This window comes from Perognathus longimembris, chromosome 1 (genome assembly GCF_023159225.1).
Source record: "Perognathus longimembris pacificus isolate PPM17 chromosome 1, ASM2315922v1, whole genome shotgun sequence".
Taxonomy (NCBI): Eukaryota; Metazoa; Chordata; class Mammalia; order Rodentia; family Heteromyidae; genus Perognathus; species Perognathus longimembris.
Window position 1 is genome coordinate 36,884,884 of NC_063161.1, and position 24,642 is coordinate 36,909,525.

Consider the following 24,642-nt stretch of genomic DNA (forward strand, 5'->3'; position numbering starts at 1 on the left):
CTTTATCACTCAAAGCTGTAATTAATTCTACCACTTGAGCCACTGCTCCATTTCTGACTTTTTGGTGGTTAAATGGAAATAAACAGTCTCCATGGGGCTGGGAATATGGCCTAGTGGCAAGAGTGCTTGCCTCGTATACATGGGTTCGATTCCTTAGCACCACACATATAGAAAAGGCCAGAAATGGTGCTATGGCTCTAGTGGCAGAGTGCTAGCCTTGAGCAAAAAGAAGCCAGGGACAGTGCTCAGACCCTCAGTCCAAAAAAAAAAAGTCTCCATGGACTTTGCAGCTGGGCTGGCTTTGAACTTCTTGTCTCAGATCTTAGCTCCCTGAACAGTTAGGAGTACAAGCATGAGACACAAGTCACCTGGTTATATTCACATTTAAAAAAATAAATAAATATCAGTACTGATGAGTATAGGAAAAAAATGGAACAAAACATTTTTCTTATGACACAGTAGAAAGAAAAATCTAGAATTTGTAAGAATGAAAATTTTTAATTTTTGAATAATTTCATTAAAAAACACACCTAGGGAAATACTGATATAATACATTAAAATTTCAAAGTATAATCATAATTATCTGAAAAGTATAAAATTCAAATGCCTAAAATTTTGTTTTTCCACATTACCAAAAAAGCTAGTAATTACAAATATGTATGCTTTATTAAAAAAAACAAACCTCCATATTTCACAGAAATGAGAATTCAAACAGTGATGAGTTATGATTGAATTTCATATCCTAATGGATCAAGTCCCTGGTCAAGAAGCATGAGAGAGGATTCCCTTAACTTCTGAAGCAATTTCTTTAGTTCTTCCTTAGAAAATACCTGATATTAAAAGAAAAAAAAATTAAGGATGAGGAAAAAGAAACATATGAACTTAACATAATAGAAGAAATTTTCCAGGTGCTGGTGGCTCACGCCTATAATCTTAGCTACTCAGGAAGTTGAAATCTGAGGATTTCTGTTCAAAGCCAGCACAGGAAGGAAAGTCTGTGAGACTCTTATTTTCAGTTAATCACAAACAGTGGGAAATGGTGCTGTGTCTCAAGTGGTAGAGCCTTGAGCAAAAGGAGCCCAGAGATAGCACCCAGGTTCCAGAGTTCAAGCCTCAGGAAGGGCACAAATAATGCAATGCTCTCAGTCTAACACACACGCGCGCACACACACACACACACACACACACACACACACACACAGCATACTGGAACATTATTTTCAGAATCTAAGAACAATGAAACATGTACACACATCTTTATAAAATTTAACATTATCACAAGAGTAAGCCAATCAGGACAATATGCAAATAAAAATGCATACCAGATAGAGTTTGTGACGCTCGGAGGACACCATATCTGCTAACTGTAGGCACTCCTGATACTGACCAGTGCTATGCAATATGGTGTGCAGCAGAAAACACATCATTGGCAGACAAAGTTTCCTCAGTAAAACCATCTGATGTGTTCTCTCATGGTCTTCTTCAGCATCCTAAAGACATCAAGCACTCATCTTAACAATGTTAAGCCAAGCTGGTCACCAGTGGCTCATGCTACTCAGGAGGCTGAGATCTGAGGATCGCAGCTCAAAGCCAGCCTGGGCCAGCTCAAAAAAGCTGGAAGTGGCGCTATGGCTCAAGTGGTAGAGCCCTAGCCTTGAGCACAAAGAGGCTCAGGGACAGTGCCCTGGCCCGAGTTCAAGCCCCGGGGGGGGAAAAATTAAGCTAAATACCCTTACAAACAGTAATCCCTAAGTTAATATCGATTCTAACTCTGCTGATTCAGTCCAGCAGAGATGGAAAATACTGGAGGAAAGTTGTATCTGTACTAAACATATACAGACTTTTAGTATTCCCTAAACAAGAGTGTTTCAACTATTTATGTAGCATTTTCAGTGGGTATTATAGGTAATCTGGAAGATTGAAAGACTACTAGAGGATGTGTGTAGGTTAAATGAAACTACTAGGTTATATTATATGGAATCATATATGCAAATTTCGTATCCATTGGGTCCTAGAATCAATTCCCCATGGATGCTAAGGGATTACTATATTGGATTAAAACCAAAGGAAGTAGAAGCTAAAGAGCATTTCTAAAGCTTATCATCCCTATTAAAAATAAAACAAAGCCGGCCTAGTGGCAAGAGTGCTCGCCTTGTATACATGAAGCCCTGGGTTCGATTCCCCAGCACCACATATACAGAAAATGGCCAGAAGTGGTGCTGTGGCTCAAGTGGCAGAGTGCTAGCCTTGAGCAAAAAGGAAGCCAGGGACAGTGCTCAGTCCCTGAGTCCAAGGCCCAGGACTGGCCAAAAAAAAAATAAAACAAAGCCTCAAGATCCTAAGATCTGAGATTGCAGTTCAAAATCAGCGTGGACAAAAAGAGTCTGTGAGACCTTTAACTACAATTAATCAGCAATAAGCAGAGAGTGAAGGTGTGGATAAAGTGGTAGCACACCAGCTTTAAGCGGAAAAAACTAAGAGAATGTGAACTCCTGAGTTTAAACCCCACTATCCCTCCCACCCCAACCCACACACAAAAAAATGGGGGAGGGGGAAGGGAGAGGAAAGAAGTCTAGCCTTCTCTCATTACTTAAAACAAAATGTTCTGTAGGTCACATATAGCTTACCTCTCTGACATCTACCATCCACCCTCCATCAACGAACAACAAGACATTGTACATTTTCTCCTTCACATCAGCAGTTAGGGCATCCAAATGCCCTTTCCAAATACCATAATCCATCTGCAAAAAGAAAGTAAGACAGACATAATGGACACAAATATTACACATTTAATACATTCTGAACTTTAGGATTAAGAAGTAGAGACTTTTGAGATAATTAATTTATCAGTTATAGCAGTGAACAGGGTATCCAATTTAGTTTCCTGTCCCTATTGGTTTGTGCTTATGGTTCCAAAAGGGAAGTCTGAAGAATATACATATGGAACATCATTCTAGATGTTTTAATAAGTGACATGTAAACAGCATTAAGAATACTAAAATATTAACTTTATAAATGAATGCTATGATCATCTACAGAGAAGTAATTATACAGAGGCTTTTTTTTTTCAAACATTTTTTTGAAAACATTAACAGGTGGCTGGGAATATGGCCTAGTGGCAAGAGTGCTTGCCTCGTATACATGAAGCCCTGGGTTCAATTCCCCAGCACCACATATATAGAAAACAGCCAGAAGTGGTACTGTGGCTCAAGTGGAAGAGTGCTAGCCTTGAGCAAAAAGAAGCTAGGGACAGTGCTCAGGCCCTGAATTCAAGCCCCAGAACTGGCAAAACAAACAAACAAACAACAACAACCCCCCCGCAAAAAAACATTAACAGTAAGACTATGTATTATATAAATGGAATATAGTACCTGAAAAAATGACCTCTGCAAATTCTAAAATACATTTTTAATGTAAAATAATCTCAGCACATTCAACTTACCTCATATTTCTTTTCTTTGTGTTCAAAAGCCACTTTTTCAGTGAAACTTGGTTGAGAAATCACAGTAGGCTTTTGTGGAGCTGAGTTCATATGCTTAAACCACTCATTAAAGGTTTCGTGGGCTTCCTAAAAAATGAAATACACAAAAGTTTTCATTTTTACTGCACAGTCACCAAGCTTTTAAAAGATTTGGTTCTTAGAAATAATTTTTTAGTCATCAAATACTCAAACCAGGGTTGGGAATATGGCCTAGTGGCAAAAGTGCTTGCCTCATATACTTGAAGCCCTGGGTTCAATTCCTCAGCACCACCAGAAGTGGCGCTGTGGCTCAAGTGGTAGAGTGCTCGCCTTGAGCAATAAGAAGCCAGGGACAGGGGCTCGGAATGTGGCTTAGCGGTAGAGTGCTAGCCTTGCATGCATGAGGCCCTGGGTTTGATTCCTCAGCACCACATACACAGAAAAAGCTGGAAGTGGCACTGTGGCTCAAGTGGTAGAATGCTAGCCTTGAGCAAAAAGAAGCCAGGGACAGTGCTCAGGTCCTGAGTTCAAGCTCCAGGACTGGCCAAAAATTAAATATATATATATATATGTAAAAATAAATTTTAAAAATACTCAAACCATGGGCTGGGAATATGGCCTAGTGGCAAGTGTGCTTACTTCGTATACATGAAGTCCTGGGTTCGATTCCCCAGCACCCCATATACAGAAAACGGCCAGAAGTGGCGCTGTGGCTCAAGTGGTAGAGTGCTAGCCTTGAGCAAAAAGAAGCCAGGGACAGTGCTCAGGCCCTGAGTCCAAGCCCAGGACTGGTACAAAACAAACAAACAAAGAAAAAAAACCTCAAACCAGTCAACATTTACTTTTTACACATTCTCTTTATCTAAACATGCAAATACTTTATAAGATGACAAATAGCAGTAAAGCATATATACTGTATTATTTCCTGGCATATGCCTCTGTTTCTACAGCTGGATCATGAATATATCTTGCTGCCATTTATGTTTACCTATCTTCTCAATTAGCCTATTAGCTTTTACTTTTTATAATTTATTTCTTTATTTGGCAGTACTAATTTTGAACTCAGGGCCTTGTACTTGCTAGAAAGGTACTCTACAATTTAAACCATGCCATCCACCTCGTCTCTTAACATTTAGTGGCAAACATAGAATGCTATCCACAAACTCAGCCTAGTTATTAGCCTACTAGAATCACTTGATTTTTTTGTTTTTGTTTTTCAGTGGGTCATGGGGTCTGGGGCTGGGTGCTCTCACTGTCCCTGAGCTCTTTCAACTCAAGGCTTGTGCTCTACCACTTTGAGCCACAGCATCACTTCAGGTTTTCTGGTGGTTAATTGGAGATAAGAGTCTCACAGACTTTCCTTCCCAGGCTGGCTTTGAACCATGATCCTCAGATCTCTGCCTCGTGAGTAATTAGGGTTTCAGGCGTGAGCCAAAAATATCTGGCTCACTTATTAGGTAAATAAATTTTCCTGTTACTTAAGTCCTAACAGATGTACAATATCTTGTTTTTCTCAGATATTGCCAAAAACAAAATTATTAAAGTTGAAGTAAACACTCATGGAATTAAAAAAACCAAACCCAAAACATCATATACCCTATTCTAATCTTGGCTGGTTAGCAATCAATGGAAAATCATGCTAATGAAGACAGGTCAGGGTTTCATTTCACCTATGGGGTCAGTTAGCACTGCAATCTCAAAGGAGGTTAAATGAATCACCACCCCTGAAAAAAGTCTGAAGCCTAAGAGTAAGAAAAGTCACCGTGAAGACCGTGGTTTTCTTTGCAATCTCACCAAATAAGCTCTAATGCACAAATGTTCTCTGATAGCATTATCATCCTCAGCAGGAAGTGGACTTTCCATTCCTTGTTCCTCCCACTGGTTATAGATTTCTGCTATGGAATCCTGAGGAATTTTCACAAATACTTCTTTGGCAGCTTCATGTTTTTTTGATGCTGTGAAAAGAGGATATATATTTTTAATATATAAGGGCTCCCTTGGTGAAGCCAGGAATGAAATCACTGGCTTGCAACTTTTACATTTCAGGTCCCATGGTCTTGTGATCTATCTCTTGAGCTGGCTCTTTCCTTATCTTAAATCACGTGACTTTCATATACTTCTGTCTTAAAAAAGCAAGTATGCCAGGAGCTGATGGCTCATGTCTGTAATCCTAGTTACTCAGGAGGTTGAGATCTGATGACTGCAGTTCAAAGCCAGTCCCAGCAGGAAAGTCTGAGACTCATCACCAATCAGTTACCAAAACAGCCAAAAGTGGAACTGTGGCTCAAGTGGTAGAGTGCTATCCTTGGGCACAATAGCTCAAGGACGGCGCCCAGGCCTTTAGCTCAAACCCCAGGAACAGCACCAAAAAAAAAAAAAAAGAAAGAAAGGAAGAAAAAAAGCAAGTACACACATCAGAAAAAAGCAAGTACACACATCAAAGTCTGTTAGCTAAGACATATGCAAAACTGATTATAATGCTAAGACATATGCAAAACTGAAAGAATGACATTGCCCCATTTGTAAGGAAATGGAAGGACTTGGAAAAAATTATACTAAGTGAAGTGAGCCAGACCCAAAGAAACATGGACTCTATGGTCTCCCTTATTGGGAATAATTAGCACAGGATTAGGCAAGTCACAGCAGAGGATCACAAGAGCCCAATAGCTATACCCTTATGATCACATAAGATGATGCTAAGTGAAATGAACTCCATTTTATGGAAATGATTGTTATATCACAGTTGTAACTACTTTCAACATCCCATGTGTATCTGTAGTTTATACTGTTGATGATGTTCTTGTATCACCTTCTTGGATTGTATCTACACTATCTCTGTAATCTTATCAGAGTATAATGGAAACCGTGTATACTGGTATTAGAATTAGGAAATTGAGAGAGAATACCAAAATTGAGAGACAAAGGGTAAATCAAGAGAAACAACAACAAAAGCAATACTTGCAAAACTGTATGGTGTAAGCGAACTGAACACCTGAGGGGGGGGGGAAGGGGGAGGGGGGCATGAGGGACAAGGTAACAAACAGTACAAGAAATGTATCCAATGCCTAACGTATGAAACTGTAACCTCTCTGTACATCAGTTTTATAATAAAAAATTTAAAAAAAAAGAAGAAAAAAGCAAGTACACACATCAAAGTCTGTTAGCTAAGACATATGCAAAACTGATTATAATGCTAAGACATATGCAAAACTGATTATAATGAGGAAAATTCACTGTTAAAGTAGATTTTGTTTAACAATGCCAAGTGTGATAATATAAGAGTAGCTAACTGGTTTCTCCATCCTGGCAGAAGACAAAACTTAAAAAAAATTAAACATACACATCTGAATGAAGCATATAAAAATATAGCATACCTAAGAATTTTCTCATTATGGCATTTCCTTGTTTCAGTGCTTCTGCCCTTTGTGCAGGGTCAAAGACCAACCAGTCAATGACGTCAATCTTCAAACGGTCCTCCTAGCCATTTAGGAGGATAAAAGAAACATCAGTTTTATTTTTCATGTTTGGCAAATCAGTAGAACTCATCTTTGTACTTCTAGTGAACAACATTTTTGTTCAAGTTAAAGAATTTAACTTTTAGTCTATTTTCCTACTTCATAGCTCTTGACTAAATTATAGTAAAACCCATTAGTCTATGAATTTCAAATTACATATTGCATGCTCTACTATTGTAACCATGTAATTTTGTTGTTGTTGTTTTTGGTGCCAGTCCTGGGCACTGTCTCTTAGCTTCTCACTCAAGGTTAGCACTCTACAACTTAAGCCACACCTCCACTTTTGGCTTTTTGGTGGTTACTTGGAAATAGGCATCTCATGGACTTTCCTGCTCAGGCTGACTTTAAACCAGATTTCAGCCTCATGAGTAGCTAGTATTACCCTTATAAGTCTGGTCAAAAGGAAACTTTTTTTTTTTTAAGAGAGAAAGATTCTTGATGTATAGGCTTGGGAAAGATGTAGGAGAATGATGAAATGGGTAACAAGATGCTTTGTACTCATAAAGTGACATGTTGAATGGTGACTCCTTTGTACAATTACTTAGAGATAATAAACTATAATTTAAAAAAGAAAAAGTCTTTCTGAGGTGGGAGAAAAAAACAGATTAAGAAATTACTATATTTTATAGTAGAAATGCGCCAGAGAACAAGAGGAAGGATTACAAAAAGATACACAACACCATTACCCTCCTGCCCCTTCGAAATTACCTCAGTAGTGCCAGTATCTAGGGCTGGGGCCAAGTCATGATGACTAAATTCACCATTATCTTTCTTTCGAATATTCTCAACTACTGTTTTTGTTATTGTTGCAACATCCAAATCTAAAAAAAAAAAAAAATTAAAATGCCCCCAAATAAAAAAATAGTCATTGATACTAATATTCTCTAAACAGAATGATTTCACGATTTTCAACAATCCTTTTCTTTTCCAGTGCTGGAGATCCAACCCAGCACTATTCCATTGAGCTATGCTATATTCCCAGTTGCTAGAACAATAATTATTTAAAAATACAATATGTAAAACCTGAAAGACATTAATAAAAAAATGCCAAAACTAAAAATGTTTTGCACCTGAGCTAGTATAAGTTATTTTATTCCCCATACAGGAATTTTTATTCTTTTCCCAACTCTCAAGACTCAATACTAGAAGGACAAATGTCAGAGACAAACTAAACATCGACCACTGGTTAAAATACCTTATAGACATGTCTAAGCATATCATAGAGAAATTCACTATTCTGCACAATTAATGTGCAGTAACTAAAAACAAAAGGCCATCAGATGAAGTTCAGCATCACTCTTACCTGCTTCCTTAGCCAGCTCCAGGCAATGGTGGCGCTGTTCATATTCTGTAACACCTTCCAAGAATAATGCATACTGGGCAACAGCAAGTTCTTGAGGCAAATGGCAGGTATAAAATGCTATGAGATTTGTATGCTTTTCATTTACTAAAAGCTAAGAAAAAATAGAAAAGATCAAAGTATGCATATAATATGTTTGGAGATTAGAAGTGCTTTGAACAGTTACTTTAAAATTTCCATTGTATTTAAGAAAAATTCAAACAATGTGCATGCTGGTATCAGAATAATTGTAAATTCTACAAGTTTCCTTACTATAACTAAAGCTCTCTTATGAATGCTGATGACATTTCTATCATTGGGTATTAAAATACAGCATTTTGATTTTTTTTGTGTTTGTGTGGTACAAACCAGGGGCTAACTCAGAGCTTGGGCACTGGTTGCTAAGCTTTTGTGCTCAAGACTAACCCTCTATCACTTCAGCCACAGCTCCACTTCTGGTTTTCTGGTGGTTAGTGCAGAGTCTCATAGAGGGGCTGGGAATATAGCCAAGTGGTAAAGTGCTCGCCTTGTATACATGAAGCCTTGGGTTTGATTCCTCAGCACCACATATACAGAAAAATCCAGAAGTGGCGCTGTGGCTCAAGTGGTAGAGTGCTAGCCTTAAACAAAAAGAAGCCAGGCACAGTGCTCACACCCTGAGTTCAAGCCCCAGGACTGGCAGAAAACAAAAAAAGAGTCTCATAGATTATCCTGCTTGGGCTGGCTTTGAACCACGATCCTCAGAGCTCAGTTTCCTGAGTAGCTAGGATTATAGGTGTGAGTCACCAGTCCCTGGCAGCATTCTGATTTTTGTTTTTGTAGCATTTCTGTTTTTGAAAATTAAAATATTGTTTTTAAAAAAGAATTAAGTTGTAGATTCTCAAATGTTTACCTGTATATATGTCTTTAAAACTTCAATGGAAACTTCTTCCTTTATAGGGAAAAACACATAGTTCAATTAAAAACACAGCTAAGTATAGGTGCCATTAAAACAATTTCTAATAAAATTCCAGCTTTTAAATTATCTATGAATGTTAATAGTTGAGCAATAATACCCCAGCTAAGTGTTGGGCAAGCTCAGCACTTAGGCCTTGGTTTCTACCTTATCCTAACTCTGTGAGTAGTCTCTGTAATTTTTAATTTTACTAAGGAAAAATAAATATCCAGGAATGTTTTATTTGCCTAGAATTATACAGCTAGAAGTTGCTGGGTAAGAATTTGAACTCAAGATCCGTACTCCAAAGCTCAAGCTTTCAACTAGAGTATCATTCTGCTTCTACTCACATTTTTGCTGAAATTTCATCAAATATTTAAAAAAAAAATAAAAGAAAGAGAAAAGGTTTAAAACCATTCCCTGCATTCTCTCAGACCACAATGGAATAAAATTAGAGCTCAACTCAAACAGCCACCACAGAAAATCCTACAATTCATGGAGACCAAACAACACACTGCTGAATCATCAGTGGGTCATTGAAGAAATTAAAACGGAAATTCAAATGTTTATGGAATTCAACCAAGATGAGGACACAAAGTACCAGCTCCTTTGGGACACAGCAAAGGCAGTACTCAGAGGAAAATTTATATCTCTGAGTGCATACACCAACAAACTGGAGAAACAGCAACTCAATAATTTAAGGAAGCATCTTAATTTCCTTGAAACAGAACAACAAGCCAAACCACAAGTCAATAGACGGAAGCAAATAATTAAAATCAAATCAGAATTAAATCAATTAGAGACGAAAAAAACCATCAAAGAATCAACAAAAAAAGAGTTGGTTCTTTGAAAAAAATCAACAAGATAGACAGACCCCTGGCAAACCTGACCAAAAAACAAAGGCAGCACACTCAAATAAACAAGATAAGAGATGAAACAGGTAACATCACCACAGAAATAACCGAAATTCAGATTCGAGAACTTGGAAGAAATGGATGATTTCCTAGAAAAAAATTCATATCCCCAAACTCAACCATGAAGATTTAAACCTTCTAAACAGATCCATATCCAGTATTGAAATAGAAACGGCAATAAATGATCTCCCATCCAAGAAAAGCCCAGGTCCAGACGGATTCACTGCAGAATTCTACAAGGCCTTCAAAACAGAACTCACACCAATATTTCTCAAACGCTTCAATGAAATTGAAAGAGAACGTTCACTACCAGACACATTCTATAAAGCCAGTATAACCCTCATCCCAAAACCAGGCAGGGACTCATCACGGAAAGAGGACTATAGACCAATTTCCCTGATGAACATAGATGCAAAAATTCTCAATAAAATTCTGGCCAATCAACTTCAACAGGTCATCAAAAAAATCATATACCATGATCAAACTGGATTCATCCCAGGGATGCAAAGTTGGTTTAATATATGCAAGTCAATTAATGTAATCCACCACATCAACTGGAGCAAGGTAAAGAACCACATGGTTTTATCTCTGGATGCGGAAAAAGCGTTCGATAAAATCCAGCACCCATTTATGCTAAAAGCCCTGGAAAAACTGGGATTCCAGGGAACATTCCTGAATATAATCAAGGCAGTTTATGACAAACCAACAGCAAGCATAACTCTAAATGGTGAAAAACTAAAGCATTCCCTTTAAAATCAGGAACAAGGCAGGGATGTCCACTCTCTCCCCTGCTCTTCAACATAGTACTAGAATTCCTAGCCAGAGCAATTAGGCAAGAAGAAAATATAAAGGGGCAACCACTCTTGCCACTAGGCCATATTCCCAGCCCCCAGAAAATATAAAGGGGATCCAAATAGGAAAAGATGAAGTTAAACTTTCTCTCTTCGCAGATGACATGATCCTATACCTAAAGAACCCCACAGACTCTACCTCCAAGCTACTAGAGCTGATCCAAAATGTTGGCAAAGTTGCAGGATATAAAATAAACCCTCAAAAATCAACAGCCTTTCTCTATGCTAATGACCTGAAGACCGAGGCTGAAATCAGGAAAGCAACTCCTTTTGCAATAGCCCCCCAAAACATAAAATACTTAGGAATAACTTTAACCAAAGAAGTGAAAGACCTCTTTGATGAGAACTTTAAAAGCTTGAAAAGCGAAATTAAGTCAGAACTAAGGAAATGGAAAAACCTCCCATGCTCCTGGATTGGGAGGATTAATATAATCAAAATGGCAATATTGCCAAAGGCTATCTACAAATTCAATGCAATACCCATTAATATCCCAACACCATTTTTTAATGAAATAGAGGAAGCAATCCAGAAATTCATATGGAACAATAAAAGACCTAGAATAGCAAAAACAATCCTAAGCAGAAAGAACAATGCTGGAGGAATTACAATACCCAACTTCAAGCTGTATTATAAAGCTATAGTAATAAAAACAGCTTGGTATTGGCACCGGAACAGACCTGAAGACCAATGGAACAGAATTGAAGACCCAGAAATGAACCCACAGAACTACGCCTACTTAGTCTTTGATAAGGGAGCTAAAACAATAGTTTGGAAGAAAGATAGCATCTTTAACAAATGGTGCTGGCAAAACTGGCTCAACACATGCAACAAACTAAAACTAGATCCTTATATATCACCCTGCACCAAAATCAATTCCAAATGGATTAAAGACCTTGAAATTAAAACAGACACCCTGAAAACACTAAAGGAAGGAGTAGGAGAAACACTTGGGCTCCTTGGCGCAGGAGGGAACTTCCTAAGAAAGACCCAGAAAGGCTACAAATCAAAGAAAGGTTAATGGGACTGCATCAAACTGCAGAGCTTCTGCACGGCAAAGGACATAGCTCGCAAGATAAACAGAAAGCCCACAGACTGGGAGAAGATCTTTACCGGCCAGTCAATGGACAAAGGCCTCATATCTAAAATATACGCAGAACTAAAAAAATTACCTTCCTCCAAAACAAAACCACAAAGAACCAATAGCCCCCTCATCAAGTGGGCTAAAGACTTACAAAGAGACTTCTCTGATGAGGAAATGAGAATGGCCAAGAGACATATGAAAAAGTGCTCTACATCACTGGCCATAAAAGAAATGCAAATCAAAACAACATTGAGATTCCATCTCACCCCAGTAAGAATGTCATATATCAAGAAAACTAACAATAACAACTGTTGGAGGGGATGTGGCCAAAAGGGAACCCTACTTCATTATTGGTGGGAATGTAAACTGGTTCAGCCACTCTGGCAAGCAGTATGGAGATGCCTCAGAAGGCTAAATATAGAACTCCCCTATGACCCAGCAACCCCACTTTTGGGTATCTACCCAAAAGACCACAAACAAAATCACAGTAATGCCACCAGCACAACAATGTTCATCGCAGCACAATTTGTCATAGCTAGAACCTGGAACCAACCCAGATGCCCCTCAGTAACGAATGGATCAAGAAAATGTGGTACATATACACAATGGAATTTTATGCCTCTATCAGAAAGAATGACATTGCCCCATTTGTAAGGAAATGGAAGGACTTGGAAAAAATTATACTAAGTGAAGTGAGCCAGACCCAAAGAAACATGGACTCTATGGTCTCCCTTATTGGGAATAATTAGCACAGGTTTAGGCAAGTCATAGCAGAGGATCACAAGAGCCTAATAGCTATACCCTTATGACCACATAAGATGAAGCTAAGTGAAATGAACTCCATGCTATGGAAACAATTGTTATATCACAGTTGTAACTACTTTCAACGTCCCATGTGTATCTGGAGCTTCTACTATTGATGATGTTCTTGTATCACTTTCCTGTGGTTGTATCTACACTATCTCTGTAATCTTATCTGAGTATATTGGAAACCGTGTATACTGGTATTAGAACTAGGAAACTGAAAGGGAATACCAAAATCGAGAGACACGGTAAAAAAAGACAAACAATTACAAAAGCAATACTTGCAAAACTGTTTGGTTTAAGTAAACTGAACACCTCATGGGGGGAAAGGGAAAGGGGGAGGAGGGAGGGGGAATGAGGGACGAGGTAACAAACAGTACAAGAAATGTATTCAATGCCTAATGTATGAAACTGTAACCTCTCTGTACATCAGTTTGATAATAAAAATTTGAAAAAAAAAAAAGAAAGAGAAAAGGTTTGAAATTTCACACAGATCTTAGTTTGGCTGATTTAAGGCTGGACAGTGGTAAGAATAAAGCTGTAGTATATCAGGCAATTATATAGCATTCTATGGTTAACAACTGGACCCCTGCAGGGCCTCTGCCAACAAGTCATCTTCAGGTGACATGTGAGTCCATCCGACTTGTGACTCCTTATCATCACTTGAGGGAAGTGATGTGTTTCCCCGAAAACAACTCTAATAGCATCAACCAGAGAAAGATGAGCTAGTTGTTTGTTTTTATTTACTTTGGTCTGTAGTCCCAGTGTGCGGAAAAACAAAATGAGGTGAGTCATGAAGCGAAGGAGGTGTCCAGGTAGATTGCTTCTGCTTTTGGAAAGCCATTTGCTAAACTCATCCATCAAACCTACAAGCCATCAAAGCAAAGATTCAACAAGAAGAATAAAATTAGACATTTACCTCACCTTCACAGCCCTAACAATCACTGTCCCATTTAATTGTTAATAGCCATCACACAGCTCTCTACACCCACTTAAATACCCTGGGTTAAATTCACATTTTACTTTACAATAACAAGTAAACGGTGGCATTCAAGGACAAGATCAAAAGATGTAGTTAGGCCTAGCACAAGGGTGTATAACTGTAATTTCAGCACATAAGAGGAGGAGATTAGGAAGATTTAGGTTGAGACCAGCCGGGAAGGCAAGTTGGGGAGATTCCATCTCAATAAACAAGCCAGCCATTCATGTCTGCAACCCCAGCTATACTTAAGATTTAAGTGGGAGCATAGAAGTCCAAGTTGGTGTGGGTGAAAACAAGAATTTTCTGAAAAGTAACTAAAATAAAAAAGAGTGGGTCGGGCTGGGAATATGGCCTAGTGGCAAGAGTGATTACCTCGTATACATGAAGCCCTAGGTTCGATTCCCCAGCACCACATATATAGAAAATGGCCAGAAGTGGCGCTGTGGCTCAAGTGGCAGAGTGCTAGCCTTGAGCAAAAAGAAGCCAGGGACAGTGCTCAGGCCCTGAGTCCAAGGCCCAGGACTGGCCAAACAAACAAACAAACACAAAAAAGAGTGGATAAAGTGGTAGAATAGCTGCTCAGCAAGTGGGAGGTCTTGAGTTAAACAAAGATTGAGTCACAGGTATTGTTTGGATAACTTTCACAAAAATTACTATTAAAAAAATGAAGAACTTGGGGGCTGGGGATATGGCCTAGTGGCAAGAGTGCTTGCCTCGTATACATGAGGCCCTGGGTTCAATTCCCCAGCACCACATATACAGAAAATGGCCAGAAGTGGCGCTGTGGCTCAAGTGGCAGAGTGCTAGCCTTGAGCAAAAAGAAGCCAGGGACAGTGCTCAGGCCCTGAGTCCAAGGCCCAGGACTGGCCAAAAAAACAAAAACAAGAAGAACTTGGGGCTGGGAATGTGGCCTAGTGGCCGAGTGCCTCGCATACATGAAGCCCTGGGTTCCATTCTTCAGCGCCACATATATATAAAGAGCCATAAGTGGCACTGTGGCTCAAGTAGTGGAGTACTAGCCTTGAGCAAAAAGAAGCCAAGGACAGTGCTCAGGCCCTGAGTCCAAGCCCCAGGACTGGCAAAAAAAACACACACAAAAAAAGAACTTGCTGGCTGGTGGTGGCTCATGCCTATAAGCTACTCAAGAAGGCTGATATCTGAATTAACCACCTGTAAACTGGAAGTGGTACTGTGGCTCAAAGTGATAGGGAGCTATCCTTAAGCAAAAACAGCTCAGGGACAGAACCCAGGCCCGGATTTCAAACCCCACAACCAACCCCTCTCCCCCCACCACAGAAAAAATAGAACTCAGAGAAAGGTAAAATAATCTTTTACCATCAATATCTCCCAGGATAAGGTATTTTTGAACTACATGATAATGTTCTTGATTTTCTTCCAGAACTCTCTGAAAAACAATTTTATATTTTCAGTAAATCTTTCAATAGCCATAGTAGAATGTTCCCATTGCTACACTAAAAATATCAAACTCTTGGAGGAACACATAAAAAGGTGAAAATGCATGGCTTTAGGAAAATGAAAACAAAACAAAGCACGAACAAAGTGATGATTATAGCCTTTGGAATACATTTATCGGCTTACAAACACTATATTTGAAAGTAGAAAACTGTAACAATTCAATCTCTAGGAAATGTTATTAAACTATATTTTTATGGTTTATTTCTGTTTATTTTGGCATACCACGCTGGACCAGAAAAGAAAAACAAAATGTAATTTATTGTATTAAAAAAACGGTCGGGGGCAGGGTGTGCTGGGAATGTGGTTTAGTGGTAGAGGGCTTGCCCAGCATGAATGAAGCCCTGGGTTTGACTCCTCAGCACCACATGAACAGAAAGCCAGAAGTGGCACTGTGGCTAGCCTTGTGCAAAAAGAAGCCAGGGGGCTGGGGATATGGCCTAGTGGCAAGAGTGCCTGCCTCGGATACACGAGGCCCTAGGTTCGATTCCCCAGCACCACATATACAGAAAACCGCCAGAAGCGGTGCTGTGGCTCAAGCGGCAGAGTGCTAGCCTTGAGCGAGAAGAAGCCAGGGACAGTGCTCAGGCCCTGAGTCCAAGGCCCAGGACTGGCAAAAAAAAAAAAAAAAAAAAAGAAGCCAGGGACAGTGCTCAGTGCCTGAGTCCAAGCCTCCTGACTGGGGAAAACCAACTGGGAATGTTGCCTTAGTGGTAGAGTGCTTACATGAAGCCCTGGGTTCAATTCCTTAGTACTACAAAAACAAAAAATAAATACATAAAACAAAAATTTTTTTAAAAGCCCCAACAAACTTTTAAGCTAGGTGTTGGTGGCTCCTGTCTGTAATGCTATCTACTCTACAGGCTGAGATCTGAGGATCATGATTCAAACCCATCCTGGGCAGAAAAGTCCCCATGAAACTCTAACCACTAATCTCTATAATCACTCAAAAATCGAAGTGGAGGGCTGGGATATAGCTCAGTGGCAAAGAGCTTACCTAGCAAGTGCAACGTCCTGGGTTCGATCCTCAGTACCAAAAAAAAAAAAAAAAAAAAAAAAAAAAATCGAAGTGGAGCTGTGGCTGCAAGTGGTAGAGTGCTAGCCTTGAGAAAAAGAGCTTAGGAACAGTTTCTAGGCCCTAATTCCTAGCCCTACAATCAAGCAAAAACAACAACAAAAAACAAAGTAAGAAAACCAACCGTGTTCGTGTTCGTGTGTGTGTGTGTGTGCGTGTGTGTGTGTGTATACGTGCACATGAGTATGGGCACTGGGTGCTAATTGCTCAATCTGCTATAATCCTAGCCTGCACAGGAAACTAAGATTTTAGGATTATAGTTTGAAGCCAGCCTGAGCAGTATAGTCCGTGAGACTCATCTCTAGTTATAATCACCGAATAGCTAGAAGTGAAGCTGTGGCTCAAGAGGTAGAGCACTAGCTTTGAGCAAAAAATAAGACTGAAAAATAGCTGGAAGATATAAACAAGAAATTCAAATCAACACAGAGAAACAAATGTTCAGCCCTGTGAGCAAAAAAGAAAATATGAGAATGGTAAACTTTTATTCCCACCCATGCTGATGGATGTTAAGAATTAAAGTGTGACATGTAGGACTGGTGATTTAATGAATTGTGGAAATACGAACCAATTGTTATAACCCTGTGACTATTTTTCTATGTTTTTTTAAATTTTACTATAAATTGTATATAATTAACGTATACAACAAGTCTCTTGATAATTTAGAAGCATTGTATCAACACAACATACGTGTATAGAGAGTATAGTTTTACTTGAACCCAGCAGCCTTGCTTTTAGAAAACTGATCCTAATAAAATAGAAGGGCAAGTAGACAAGCTCATAAATATATATACAAAACATGTGAACAGGGCTGGGGATATGGCCTAGTGGCAAGAGTGCTTGCCTCATATACATGAGGCCCTGGGGTCGATTCCCCAGCACCACATATACAGAAAACGGCCAGAAGTGGCGCTGTGGCTCAGGTGGCAGAGTGCCAGCCTTGAGCAAAAAAGGAAGCCGGGGACGGTGCTCAGGCCCTGAGTCCAAGCCCCAGTACTGGCAAAAACAACAACAACAAAAAAAAACAACAACATGTGAACATATGAACTTATAGTACTTAAGAGACAACATAAATATCAAAGAGGAATGATTAAAAAGTACACTCTACTGTATATATTACTTATCTATTAAAATTATCTATTAACTTAATATATAGCAACTAAGTCAGACAGATTATCATTAATGAAAACAATCAAGTTAGAATGTGATACAAAAAAACAAGAAAATCCCCAAATGCTACCTTAAGATATTTCTATTACTTAAAACTTATTTGAAAGATCAAGTAGAAAAGTATGAAAGACTAAGTCAAGATGTTTTGTCATATTAGCAAATAACTTTCAAGGGACTTGGTAGGAAGTTACAAAGGTCATATGTATTTACCATTGCTTGATTTTTATTGTTAAAAATAATACAGCATACTTTATTTACACAATTTTTAGGAATATTGCTTTATTTAATTATAAACATTTGCTGAATCAAAAGTCCTTTGGATTAAAGATAATAAAGCAAATCACCGCTCATATACATAACTTTCTTCCTTTAAAGAATGTCCCTTACTGGGGCTGGGAATATGGCTTAGTGGCAAGAGTGCTCGCCTCATAAAGAATGTCTCTTACTTTTGTAATAGGCAACAAAACTCCTTAACATTTTTTTCCTTTCAGCTCTCCCACACCTCAGTAAACAGCATTTACAGTAACAATATCATTTATTTCCTACTTCCCAGGTACTAAAGGGTTCATATTAACACTTACCGTTTTATCTGTAGCTTGAAGTTCCTCAAAAACTTTTTCTAAGGTCCAACTTCAAAAGAGAGAATCAGAAGAAATAGAATAATGTCAATAATATAAAAGAGAGGCAACATAAACTTCAAAGAGTAACCAAATCAGACCAACACACTCACTTTGCTTCTGAATATTCCCTAGGAAGTTCTTCAGTTTCTTCCAGAGTCATTACTGATGTCCGGATCTCCTGTTCCACCAGACTGTCCACCATCACCCGGAAGTATGCCCATACTGTGTCTTCCCAGGTGTCACAGACAGGAAGAAGCTTTTTCCCATTCCCAAAAAGAAACAAGACAGACATTTTCAACAAAAAAGAAAGGAAAAGCAACTGTACTCATTCACATGGATTATAAAGCCACTTCAGAATGTTCCATTTTTTCCCCTCAACTATAGCCTCTAAGAAGTTTGACCTAAGTTTTCTCCTTCCATATCGAATTCACAACAGCATCAATTCTGCATATATAAGATAACATTTCAACTGTGATAGCATCCCTCAAAATAAATGTAAAAAGTAGAGGGCAATGGAGACTGTGAGAAAGACATACATATGATAAACCAAGCAGTCAAATGTGTCTTATTGGTACAACTGTGGATATATCTTGAGTATTAGAAATTATTAGTAAGTGGCTACCACAACTACACTGACATTTTAAATTAGGAAGCCAAGTCTGATTTCACTCCTTAAAATATACAAGGCAGGATATGGTGGGGCTGGGGAGGCTGGAAGGATTAAGAATTTGAGGTTATCCTGGGTTACAAAGCAAAACCCTACATTACCTCTGTCTACCCCACCCCCACCTCTCAAGGCACAAACAACAAAACCAAACTAATCAAAACTTAAACTTCTTCCCAAACCCAAACTGTGCAAATATGGGATACATCAAATTAGGTATTTTACCACTTTTCTATTTTATGGTTATTTCTAGCACTGCTATTTCTAGAGAACTTAGGTTTGTAACATTTAATAATTCATTAAAATACTTAAATATATAGCTTTATTCCTTAAAAGTAAATATGAGAAGATTGCATACCTGCTTCAGATTCCCACTTAAAGCTGCATAAATTGCTCTTTCATATCTATTAAAAAGCTCCTGAAATAAATGAGTAAGTATATTTGAAATAATGGGTTATCTTAATGTTTATTTCTTCATAAACTGGAATTGTGCAGCTTCTTCTAGAATGAACCTAGTCACTAGATAGATATTTTATTGCGAGATATACTGAAGTAATATGATGGACCTCTTAATCTAATTAAATAACAAAATCTACATAAGAGTTAGCATTTGAATTTCAAATAGAGGGTGAAAGCACAGTTAAGTCTAATGGATGTTTTGTTGATGAATAATTAAATTTTATTCCAGGTAGAACCCACACAGTCATTTTCTCCTAGAATGTTTTTAAGCACCTGATTCTTCACTCAAACTGCCCCAGGAACAACATCAAAACAAGACTTGAATCTGATTCCTAAGCAGAATTAATTATATTCAGCAGATAATCCCATTTCGGGTTCTGTTAACGGCATTTCTAGGTTTTTGTCATCCAAATAAGAGACTTCAAGAGACACATAAAACTAGTCCCTGGTTCTGACCATCCAGCTCCCTTCCTTTTCATCCTCATCAATACTATCCAAGGCCAGGCCTTTAGTCTTTATGGTAGAGTAATTTTTATAGCCATTTGGATAATTATTTTCTCAGCCATTAGTCTTTTCATGTCTATTGTTCACTGCCATGCTACTCTTCTTGAAACACTTTAAGGTTCTGCCACACTCTGACACCTAATACAAAAAGCAAATTCCAGGTCTTTTCAAGTTTAAGTGCTAAACTTAATGTACTATTATTTATGTATTTGCTCAACTATTTGACAGATGTAAAAGTATGCTATGATTTACCTTTTAAGACATTACTGGTGAATGTTTCTTTGGGTTTTTTTTGCCAGTCCTAGGCCGTGGACTCAGGGTCTGAGCACTGTCCCTGGCTTCTTCTTGCTCAAGGCTAGCATTCTACCACTTGAGCCACAACGCCACTTCTGGCTGTTTTCTATATATGTGGTGCTGGGGAATCGAACCCAGGGCTTCATGTATACGAGGCAAGCACTCTTGCCACTAGGCCATATTCCCAGCCCCCGGTGAATGTTGGTTGTTGTTTTTTTTTAAACCATTGCAATTTATACGATTATTTCTTGAGAGGATCAATGAGAAGTTATAATATGAAAATCAGAACACTAACACATATGTCTCAAGTACCACAGAGTCAGTAACAAGAAAAGCATTTTTGTTTTACCTTTATGTACTTATTCATTTTATTTTATAATTTTCCTTTTTCATTTCACCCCGGAAGAAGAAAAAGGACTTTTCAAATCCTCACCTGCCCACTGCAGTATTAGCTCTCGAGGTTTTGAAAACTAACAGTGTCAGCAAAAGTGGTAATTATTTTTTTTATTATTGATTAAATTTTGTTGACAAGGTGCTGTGCAAAAGGAGTGCAGTTACATAATAGGGCAGTGAGTACATATCTTGTGATATCTTACACCCTCATTTTTCTTTCCCTTCCCTAGATCAGGTAGGCATATATACAATACCCAGTGTACCAAAATCATATACTGTAGCCACATGGCATACACCAAAGGAAATTCACCTAGAACTTTAAATATAACATCAACAATAGAGTTTGCTTGTCCTTGTCTTATATGATCATATGTACATAGCTGTTGAGCTATTGTGATCCACTGATAGGTCTATTCTAGACCTTTTGATGTTGAGTAGTTGTTTGGTTTTAGATACATAATTTAAGGTCGCTGACCCAAACCTGTGGAAATATCACTTGATAAGAAGTTTTTTGTTTCACAGACCTGGTCTCTACTGTCCCCCCTTCCCCCCCGCCACCACCCTAACAGTCATATATCAAGGAGACCATGCCCCTTTGTTCTCTGTGTTCTAGGCTTGTCTTGCTCAACATTATTTGTTCAAGTTCTGAGCTGGTGAATAGTTTTTTTTTTTTTTTTGGCCAGTCATGGGGCTTGGACTCAGGGCCTGAGCACTGTCCCTGGCTTCTCTTTGCTCAAGGCTAGCACTCTGCCACTTGAGCCACAGCGCCACTCCTGGCCATTTTCTGTATATGTGGTGTTGGGGAATTGAACCCAGGGCTTCATGTATACGAGGCGAGCACTCTTGCCACTAGGCCATATCCCCAACCCGGTGAATGTTTTTTGATTCACATTAACCCTGAGTTTTTTTGAATGTTGCAGTGAATTTTAGGAATGCAAATAGTGTATCCTACCTAACATAACCGACTATATTTCCTTTTATGAGCCTTCTATTCTATTCTAACCTTGTAGAACTATTGTTCCTACAGTTTCCCAACTTACTCATTTTACCTAGAATTCTTTCATCCCAACAACTCAAAGTCTAATGACTGACAAAAGTTCAACACAGATGTCTTCCCTTGAAAGTTAGTTTCAAGCTTTAGCCTGATGCTTTTTCTCTAAAATCATTTGGCGCTTTCTTCATATTTTTGCCTATTTCAATGTTTGGTTCTTAGTACTTGGTGTCTGAATAACTGGTAAGTAGCCAAGCCTGTTCCTCAATTTCACAATAACTTTGAAAACAAAAACTAGTTTCATGTCACATCAAACATTTCACAGCTGCTCAGCTGGCTTTTACATTTAGGGTAAAAACTCAGTATTAGTAAGTATTTTATTTTCTTACCTCTTCTGCCATTCTCCAACAACTAATTTTCCAAATACGTCTATATGGATTTCCTTCAACAGTTTCTAATTCTGTTCCTACAAAGTAGTGAAAAAATGTATAGTTTAATTTTTTTTTTTTTGCCAGTCCTGGGCCTTGGACTCAGGGCCTGAGCACTGTCCTTGGCTTCTTTTTGCTCACGGCTAGCACTCTTCCACTTGAGCCACAGCGCCACTTCTGGTCTTTTCTATATATGTGGTGCTGAGGAATTGAACCCAGGGCTTCATGTATACGAGGCAAGCACTCTTGCCACTAGGCCATATTCCCAGCCCCAAAATGTATAGTTTAAAACAAGATCTTATTTCAATCACTTCTAAATGAAGAAGAGTTACAGTTCACAGAGATTCACAAAGATTTAGAGCTAAATACTTTTATAATACAGAGAATAAAGTCTATTAAATACCTCCATTAACATTAGGGTCATGATAGAGTTTCCAGCCTTCTAGTGTTGCAGCTCTCCATGCTTGACCACAACGCTTACACAGCCGTTGAGCCTTGAGAGAAGAAAGAGCAGTTAGTGACATCACCAGTAATTATATAGCCGATATTCAACAAGTTTACTCAACACAAATGTTACAGAGAATGATGTGTAGGCAAATAACAGTGGCAATCCACTTTATCAATATCTTTCTGCAATCTCTGACTTTTTGTTTTTTTTTAGTAATTCCCTTTCTTTTTGATTTTAGGTGTACTCAAAGGTTTCCATGAGAACCAATAGTATTTAATTCTATGAGACACAAATGGGCTTCCTAAACCTTGATTTATTTTAATATTTTTAAAAGGCCCTATAATTAAATGGGTGCTATTGCTCCTTTAGTCCATTGATGAAATTCCTTATGTTCAATAAGACCAAAAAGAAATATGAGAGCAACTGTAGCCTTCAAGTACCTCAACAATCTCACCTAAAGTCAAACTTAGTGTGAACTCCTAGAAGTAAAATATAGAAGCTAGATGCCAATGGTTCATGCCTGAAATTGTAGCTGATCAGAAGAATGAGATATGAGGATCATAGTTCAAATCCAGCCTGGGCAGGAAAGTTCATGAGACTCTTATTTCTAATTAACCACCCCAAAACTGGAAGTGGAACTGTGGCTCAAGTGGTAGTATGCTAGCTTTGAGCAAAAGCTAAGGAATAGCCTCCAGGCCCTGAGTTCAAAGTTCAAGTCCCAGGACTAGCAAAAAAAAAGTAGAAATAATGAGGACATATGAAGAGTATGCAAAGTTGTACTTGAAGATTTTCTAATAATCAGTGTTGTGTAAGTTATGGCATTGCTCTCTAAAGCATGTGTATAATATTACTACACATGGTCACTGATGACACTGTGAATACAACTGCTACACTGAGGAAGCATATTAAGTGGTTACAAAGGTGTCTGCCAACTTTAAAAGTCTATGGCTTTTTGAAATGGGACAAGCAAGGTGCTTCATAATTTACCTCTTCTGTCATTCCAGCACGGATTAGAGTAAAAAGATATTTGAGTAATCTAACTTCATCTTCTCTGTCCAGATCATCAAGTGGCATTTTCTGTCTGATGGGAGCATCAGGATCCTGTAAAAAAAAAAAAAAAAAAAAAAAAAAAAGACAAAACAACTCATTGTTAACTACAAATCATTTGTTTATGTAGTACTGGTGATAAAATTTAAGGAATAGAACAATCATGCTAACACACCCATGCTGTACCCCTATCTGTACATTTAGGCATATTTTAAAATCATGACATGATAAATTTAGAAAATGAAAGTGTTGCAAGTATTCAAATAGTCACACAATTATCTGCTGTCCCATTTATAAGTCTTCGCTTGGTCTACAACGGCATGTAAGGTCAAGTAAGGTCAGTAGCCCAGCCTAGAAGATCTTGAGGTTTACTCTATCAGAGCACCTAAATAGAATTAGGTCTAGATGGCAGATGAACATGGAAAGAGATTAATACTATGTAAAACATAGTAAAGGGGTCTGAGGATGCAGCTCAAAGTTAGCGAGCATAAAGCCCTGGGGAAGTCCCCAGCACCACAAAAAATGAAAACACATTGTTCAAAAGACCCAAGCTTCATTTCAAAGAACACTTACTAACTCAGTGACGAGAGGTCGAACACTTCCTATATAAGAAGGCAGCTGTCGTTGTTTTAAGGTATGGAGAGTATTTTCCCTGAAAGAAAAAGGACCAATTTTTTAAGGGGTAATTTAAACAGACCTATATAAATATGGAAAAAAATTAAAATAAACCTAGGGAAAAAAGCGTGGAAAAAAAATAGTTTAACACAGAGTGATCATAACACAGCTGCCTAATGAGGTTAAATGATTTTTCATGTCTTTACTGGCCATTCACCTATTTGCCTTTATGAAGTATCTGTTAAGCCTGCCCCTTTTTTACTGAGCTATCTTTCTACTATGAAGCTGTAGCTTGTTGTAAACTACATACATGTTCTCTGTGCTTCTATCAGTCTGTGGCTGGCTCCAACTATTTCATTAATGATGTCTTTTCACAGGAGTTTTCAATTTTGATGAAGACAATTTTTCCTAAGAAATATTTGCTTATCCTCAAATTACAGTTACCTTTCGATGTTTACATTTAAGACTGTGATACATCTCCTGAGTAGCTACGACTAAAGGCATGAACAACTGGTACCTGGTCTCCTTTATTCCTTAAAAGCCTCTTACAGGTAAAGGCAGGTAGATCTCAAGTTTGAGGACA

The 24,642-nt window shown here is 38.3% G+C and overlaps 1 protein-coding gene across 2 annotated transcripts in view; it reads right to left on the minus strand.

Annotated features, from left to right (window-relative positions):
- Window positions 1-539: 539 nt before the first annotated feature.
- Window positions 540-24,642, minus strand: part of Nup107 (nucleoporin 107) — a 38,912-nt gene continuing 14,809 nt past the window's right edge. For both annotated transcript variants that reach the window (XM_048359972.1, XM_048359965.1), the window contains exons 11-28: window positions 24,018-24,096; window positions 23,385-23,498; window positions 22,353-22,443; window positions 21,911-21,987; window positions 19,239-19,298; window positions 18,327-18,472; window positions 18,178-18,226; window positions 15,217-15,286; window positions 13,647-13,765; window positions 9,207-9,245; window positions 8,279-8,429; window positions 7,684-7,796; window positions 6,835-6,937; window positions 5,255-5,415; window positions 3,443-3,568; window positions 2,628-2,741; window positions 1,323-1,490; window positions 540-830 (exon numbers count right to left, since the gene is read on the minus strand). In XM_048359972.1, coding sequence (XP_048215929.1) covers window positions 723-830; window positions 1,323-1,490; window positions 2,628-2,741; window positions 3,443-3,568; window positions 5,255-5,415; window positions 6,835-6,937; window positions 7,684-7,796; window positions 8,279-8,429; window positions 9,207-9,245; window positions 13,647-13,765; window positions 15,217-15,286; window positions 18,178-18,226; window positions 18,327-18,472; window positions 19,239-19,298; window positions 21,911-21,987; window positions 22,353-22,443; window positions 23,385-23,498; window positions 24,018-24,096 — 1,888 coding nt within the window. In that variant the 3' untranslated portion in view covers window positions 540-722. The remainder of the gene's footprint in view (window positions 831-1,322; window positions 1,491-2,627; window positions 2,742-3,442; window positions 3,569-5,254; window positions 5,416-6,834; window positions 6,938-7,683; window positions 7,797-8,278; window positions 8,430-9,206; window positions 9,246-13,646; window positions 13,766-15,216; window positions 15,287-18,177; window positions 18,227-18,326; window positions 18,473-19,238; window positions 19,299-21,910; window positions 21,988-22,352; window positions 22,444-23,384; window positions 23,499-24,017; window positions 24,097-24,642) is intronic.